Below are 7,500 nucleotides of genomic sequence, written 5' to 3'. Positions count from 1 at the left end.
TACAACAAATCCTATAAGGTGACTTTTAACCATACTGTATGTACATATAATCATAAATGTAATATACGGGGGAAATATACGTAGTATTACAAAATTGCATGGCCACTTTCATATGCATTTCCATGTATTTCCATACAGTACACGGTGGAGGAATACTTGACATTTAATATATTTGAAGGCATTTACAATGTTCAAAAGCACATTTACCTGTATTTTGAATTATGTTATCCGATATAATATACACAAATATATTTAATTACATTATTAATAGCTTATTTCAGGAAGTACAATATCCTAAATATATTTACGTTTATATTGAAATATATGAGCTAATCGCAGATAATATGTTCATTAATATATGTTCTAATATTTAAAATATATAGGCTCATCCCTGCATACACATAGATTACTGCTAAATACATTTTGTTACCTTTTTAAAACTCACTCCAAGAGTCATAACTATATATTACTTATACTGTATTTTGAAATGTATGCCAGACTGTTCTACTTACTACCTGATTTGATGTGTTTTTTAAATGTGTTTTTTTAGTATGAGGGATAGAGAGAGAGAGAAAGAGAGAGAGAGAGAGAGAGAGAGAGAGAGAGAGAGAGAGAGAGAGAGACATTGGAAATCTCATTAGGCAGTATGGCCAAAACAAGTTGTGCATCCACAATTGAGCCCAACTGCCCGGCAGAATCGGAGGGAGATGTGGAAAAGGGGAAGAACGGGACAGGAGAAAAGATAGGAAATGAAGGGCGAGAGAGAAAAAAGTAGCAGAAGAGAGACACATATTTCTCTAAACTTTATAAGATGTGACAGCTTCCCCGCAGACGTATGGCCGCTCCGCTGTCCAAATGGCCAGAGGGGATTATCCTGGGAGAGTGGTGCAGGGAGGTTAGCGCCTGTTAGCCTAGCCCGTATTGAATTTCAACCAGCAGCTGCATCAGCAACATCAGCTGCTGAAAGCCAGCCGTTACTCTGCTGCCAGAGGTGACAAGCTGGCAATGGAGAAAACGCACACGCACACAAACTCTCTCACACACTCCAGTTTGTTCGTTCAGAAGCCAGTCCCAGCGGCAGCAATGCAATGCACACGCACACGCGCACGCACACGCACACGCACACGCACACGCACACACACACACACACACACACTCAGACACACACTCAGACATAAATGGGGTTGGGCGGGGATTTAGAGTCTTTTTGCAGCCGACCCTAGTGGAGGTTATGGAATTTCAGCTTTCACTTGCATCAACTCCAAGGTGAAACAACTCAATTTCATATCAATTTCATAGCACAGAGTTAACCCTCTTCTCTGACTCTCTTCTCTCTGTCTGCTGTGCCTTTGTTCAAAGGGGTTGTTGGGCCGAACAAATGGACCGGTTAATTTATTGAAATGCCCGGACATTTAATCAAAGCCACATTATGGCAGAGAACTCATTAAAAACCTATTAGATTGGGCTCAGCGTTCAATTCACATACACTTCTTCATGCCACTTGCTGTCCCCCCACACGCATGCACACGCATGCACGCACGCACGCACACACGCACACACACACACACACACACACACACACGCTGACTGAGGTGGTACATGACAAGGAAAATGTAAAATAGTCAAATATAATGTAGATGGGGAGATAACAGGAGGAGATAACAGGAGAGAGTGAAAGCTATTACGCACTACATTCTCTCCTCGGGCTAACTTCTAGTCATTGAAATCCTAATGGAATCACACAATTGACTCATTTTGCTGGGGAGTCACCTGCGACCCCTCATCAAGCTGACGTTCAGGTATATGGGTCTAACTGCCGCCGGCAAGGCTCCAAGTAGAGGCTATCGCACAAGCATGTTTTGCACTTTACAATAGCACATTTTGTCAACAGTATATCTAAATCAGATGTGCAATGTTAGCCACGACTTTGAAAGGAATGGAGACAAAGTCACACAAATAAAATAACTTACTGCTACTTATTATGGTTAGGTTATGTTTAGGCAACTAGAACACCTTGGGTAAGGTTACGGTTAAAATCGGGATGCGAACCCGATACACCCTTTCTCGTCAGCGAGCTATTTTAATAACAGACTGTTGTTACGTCAAATGACCGCTAGAGGTCGCCTCGGCCAAAGAAACATTACTTTCTAACAACTTCATAGCTGTTAGCTGTGGACCAGTGTTGCTATGTATGTGCAAATGTCTTGGAGACAGGGCTGGTGTGTGTGTGTGTGTACCTGTGTGTATGTGTGTACCTGTGTGTGCATGTGTGTATCTGTGTGTACCCGCGCTTTCCTGCACATCAATCTCCCTAATGGCACACACACAAAGACACATCCTGCCAGCACACATGGCTCATCCATCTATCGCCCCCCTCCCCCGCCATTTCCTGTCCCACTCCTCAGCCACCGATCCTGGGTACAGTACCCCCCCGGCGAGCCCCTGGCACTGCCCCAGGCCTGGTCCCTCCCTCACCCTCGATATGAGACTCCTGCAACTCTGCGCCCTTCTTTGTAGCATGCCATCGTTTAACCTTGGCGGTGCCATGTGTGACAGGGGTGGTACAGGGCAAACAGATCGGCTTGGCATGCCTGATCGCTCTGGCCCCCCTCGCCTATCTATCTATCTATCTATCTATCTATCTGGGCACGGAAGCAAGGAGGAGGAGGAGGAGGAGGAGGAGGAGGAGGAGAATGAGAAGGATAAGGAGGAGGGGGTACCATGTGGCACTGCCTAGCCCCAGGAAGAGCTCTCGTGCCTGGGCAGCTGGCCCAGACAGACACCCTCTCCGGTTCACCCTCCACAAACACAGGCAGCCTTGTTCGGGATGACAGCTTTCACATTGCAGACAGCATCTTTCTGCGTGTGTGTGTGTGGGGGGGGGGGGGGGGGGGGGGGCTGCATGTTTCCTCAAGGGCTTATTCTTCAACTTTTTAAAAGAACACTTCACCTAAAAATGAAAACTGTGTTATCATTCAGTCCCCCTCATTGATAGTACTACGCGACTCACGTAGCTATAGTGTGTGCAGTGTGTGGAATAGTTCCAGGAAGTACACTTGAATGCATAAAATAAAGCTGATAATATACAATTTGATTCTTTAAATGTCTGACCCTTTCAAAGTACAGCACAAACGGTCCATTCTGCTGCGACTCTACAGCGCTGCTTAATCCAGAACCTTACTTCTGGGAACTATTGTGAGGTAAAAAAAAAAAGAAAAAAGTCCATTGGAGTAAATGGATATGACGCAACTCTTCTATCTCTAGGTAGGAAGGTTGATGGAGAAATGAAGTGTAACACAGCAAATAAAAACCTGTCCTTCACGTTGTCCTTCACTACCCGTCGCTAGGCTGTAACTTTGCCTGCTCGCTGTTATTTGGAGTGGGGGATGGTGGGTTGGGAAACCCGAGGAGGTGGGGTACAGTTGTGGATCAGCATTCTGGATGCATAACACACGCACGCACGCACGCACGCACGCACGCACACACGCACACACACACACACACACACACACACACACACACACACACACACACACACACACTCACTACCTCTATTACCCTCCTGGCCCTTGGTGGGGAGTTCAGCGATAACCTCTCTGTCTGTCAGTCTGCTGATATGATAATCCAGATTTGCTGCTGCGTCCCCGGGGGACCCTGGCTCTCCTCCTTAAAGGAACAGTTCACCCAAAAATTAAGTTGAAAATTAAGTTTAAAAAAACGGACAGATTTTTGGACTTGGTGTAAGGAAAACAAGATTTTAAAAATCAATATTAGACTAAATGCTTTTGTTGAGATGGATTTTTTAAGTCGTGAGAGAAAAAGTGTGACAAAAAGTGGATAACAGCCCAGTGTAACGGTGTCATGGTGGGTAAACTAGTCGACTGTTACCTCCGCTGGTATCCTGCATCTCCATGTGCACCAGGTCGGGGTCCACGTCCACACCAGATACAGACCTGCAACAGAGAAGAGACATTTAGATGGATCATTGGGACCATATTGCTCGGCCAGGTACATTTCACAAGGTCTTCACGTGCTCCTCACGTTACACTAATGGCCCAGATGTTGCAGAAGATGAAATCTTGAATGTTGGTCTTTGGTCGTAAAATCCTTGTTCTCTCAAAGTGAATGAAACATTCTTCCGATGGGGTGAGATAAGGCCACTTGTTTCGAATGCAGCTCGAAGGAAAAACAACATTTTAAAGGTCGGGTGCAATGAGAGTTGCATTTCATAACTTCATGGTTAACTTACGTTTTGTGGAAACGTAACTGATGTCGTCGTCAAACAGACTTCACTTCCTGGTGTAAATGATGTCAGGCTGTAATGAATGCTCTGATTGGTTGACAATATGCATAGTTAAGTAGGTCTCCAATAGTCAGACATTTGCCAGACAGCTACTTGCCAACTTATCCCAAATCTGTGTACCTCCATGCTGGGTGCAGAAGTTCCAACACTGGATATTTGTTCCTCAAAGACACAGATATTGACATGCCATGGATGGCACAATCATAAGGAAGGTTATTATAAGCTCTCATTCAGTGCTAACCATCAATAACTGAAAAAGAAAAGTGCTTGTTGTGTTAGAACTCAACAGACCTTTCCTGACAGAGTTGAAATCACTGCACTGGACCTTTAAGACTTCAAACATGGATTAAAAAGAACCCCATAAAATGTATATTGTTTGGAGTGTAAGCATAGCCTAGTTAAAGTTGTACATCACAGCATACAAATATAGATGCAGATACACGATACATACATTATAGAAATATACACTATGCAAATCTGCCCTCTGCATACTCTCTGGCTTCTTTGCATACAGTACATGGATAACTCATAAAACATGCATACTCCAGCTCTTCCTGGAAAGTGCACTCAAGTCTATTCTCGAGCTTAGCACACACAGAAAGCTCCAAAATCTTGATAGCCCCTCCATTCCTCCTTGGAAGTGCATGGCCATATACTACAGTACACCGTCTTGTGTCTGCCCTTCACTGAGCACTAAACCAAGCAGTTCATGTGATTAGGAGTGCCAAGTGCAGTCTGTGAAATTTCCCCTGTCCCGTAAAGATGGAGTGGAGATTGAAACGCTCGTTACTTTCCCTATAAAGAGACTTTATGAGCAATTAGCAGGCCATGGTGGGACGAGGGGAAGAAGGGAAGAAGAGAAGGGAAGAGGGAAGAGAGAGAAGGATCAAAGAAAGGACTGTCCAAACCAGTTGAGGACGATGGCTTCTCGAAGCGACCTGTATGAGCGTTTTACTAGTCAATTCCCCCAACGGCAGACCGGGGAGGAAATTAACTTTTTTTTAACAAGGGCTTTTTGTTGTCCTTGTGAAATATACGTATTTCGGGGGCATTTTGGATCATTCCTAGGGCAATTTGATCAAATGTTGGGAAATACCTTAGTTCTCCTATGATGCACAGACCAATATTCAACGACTCTTATCCAAGTATAATTTATTTCTAAAAGTTCATAAATGATCACAGTCAAAATCATCTCAACAACACTGTTGTAAACAATGCCACCCCTGACGCACTTGTCTGCGAGCTATTTCAATAGCACACTGCCGTTATGTATACCATGCAACTTCTTTAGGGCGCTACAAACGTAAACAAACTTTTTCCTTTTTACATCTTAAAGTCATATTCTTGAAGAGTAGGACTAGATGGACAATGTGCTCTTTTAATAATAGTTATTATTGCACCATAACTCAAAACATAAGCCTGTTTTGCTCCAATGTTTATGTTTACAATACATACTACAGCATGTGCTGGGACGCGTCATCAGTGATGTTAACTGGGGTCGTAAGGTGTTTCGGGTCTGTTAAACATCATACACCCTCGCCCAGTAGACCCAGTCGAGGCCGATTAAGACCCCGACCCACGTCCCAGAAGCAGCCGCTCACGGATCAGGCTTCCCGCTCTGTCTGTAACGTTGCCCGCGGAAGGGTTGATCACGCCCAATCCGGTGCAATAGAGTTTAGTGCTACACCGCAGTATTGAAAGACCCTTCGGTGCATGGAGGGTCTAAGGCCCTGTGGGTGACTCCAGGCCGGGCTCCTCCTTCGTCTCACCAGACCCTCCCGGGGAAAAGGCAATCCTACCATACAACATTTACAAACAACACAAATGTAAACAAACCGTTTATGGCTTTCAACTACATCTAAAACTCATTTTTAGCTCATACAGTACAAGCTGATATTCTTTGTATCAAGAGCTCTGGCAGAGCTTAAAATATACTTTAAAATGCCTTTAAGACCACAATGCTTTAAGACCGCCGCTACTTCCTGGTTACAGCTCCCGACTCTGGCGTATGCAGTGCACGCATGCACTTACTCTCACGACCACAAGAGGTCACATTCGTAAACATCGGTCAATTGAACTACCTTGAAAATGGACCAATGTTGTTGTTGTTCTCGTGTCTTGCTGAGTGTCCTTGAGCGAGACAGACACTGAACCCCTGCACTCAAGTGGCTCTGGATAGGCGTGTCAGCTACACGTCTGACATGTCAATGCCCAAGAGGAGCCGTCTGAGTTGCAAAACACCATTTGTGGAATCTGACCAAACATCTCCAAACAAGGACAGACAGCCATGGAACACCAAACCAAACATCTGTGTTTGTCTGTGTTTGCTGTAGAATGTTTTTATCTCTCCCCCCCCCCCCCCCCCCCGATTTTTTTATCCCATTTTTTATCCCCCATTAGTGCTAATTTAATTTATTTATCCTGGTTGCTACTCCACCCTCTGCCGATCTGGGGAGAGACGAAACTGGCTCCATGCTTCCTCCGAGACAGCTGCTTCTTTTCACCTGACAGGGGAAGCTTCACCGGTAGGACATAGCACGTGGGAGGCTCACGCTATTCCAACCAGTTCCCCTCCCTCCGAACAGGCGCCCTTAACGACCAGAGGAGGAACCACATTAGCAACCAGGATATTGCATGTTTTGGTGAAGGGGGTTCCTATATGAAGGAAACCCCCCGGGAGGCACGGGGAGAACATGCAAACTCCACACAGAAAGGCCCTTTTGACGACCCCACCCGGGCGGCGGGCACTCGAGGACATGCGGACGGGCACGCATTCCTTCAGCGTTCACAGCGTCCCAGGTGGGAATCGAACCCAGGACCTTCGAGCTGTGAGGCGACAGTGCTTACCACTGCGCCACCGTACCCCCCTGCTGTAGAATGTTTGATCGGTGTGGGATTTTCTTCTCCCGCTATCAAGGACATGAGTGGACAGAGAGAGAAGGTAGGGGGGAAAGGGAGACTGACTGGGGATATGGGTATAATGAAAGCTAGACATGAGCAATAGAGGAGTAAGGATTGATAAATAAAAGGGCATCAAGACCGAGAAATCGATTTACAGGACGAGGAGGAAGTGCAATGTACTGGAATAACATCCTCTGTGGATTGGAGTTCTCTATCTCGGCGCGGCGTTCACTGCCATTCTATCAGGCTTTTATCCGCATGCTTTCACAACATCACTTTCCTTTATCACCTCTTTT

General features: G+C 45.5%; 1 protein-coding gene across 1 annotated transcript in view; it reads right to left on the bottom strand.

The window, feature by feature from the left end:
* sorcs2 (sortilin-related VPS10 domain containing receptor 2) overlaps positions 1 to 7,500 on the bottom strand; it is a gene marked incomplete at both ends in the record, with an annotated part of 265,843 nt that overhangs the window by 56,347 nt on the left and 201,996 nt on the right. Inside the window, one exon of the mRNA XM_083640144.1 lies at positions 3,889 to 3,953. Coding sequence (XP_083496270.1) covers positions 3,889 to 3,953 — 65 coding nt within the window. The remainder of the gene's footprint in view (positions 1 to 3,888; positions 3,954 to 7,500) is intronic.

Source organism: Poromitra crassiceps (genome assembly GCF_964638095.1).
Source record: "Poromitra crassiceps genome assembly, chromosome: 7".
Lineage (NCBI taxonomy): Eukaryota > Metazoa > Chordata > Actinopteri > Beryciformes > Melamphaidae > Poromitra > Poromitra crassiceps.
The sequence above is the reverse complement of the archived record's forward strand: the minus strand, read 5'-3'. Positions and strand labels throughout refer to the sequence as shown.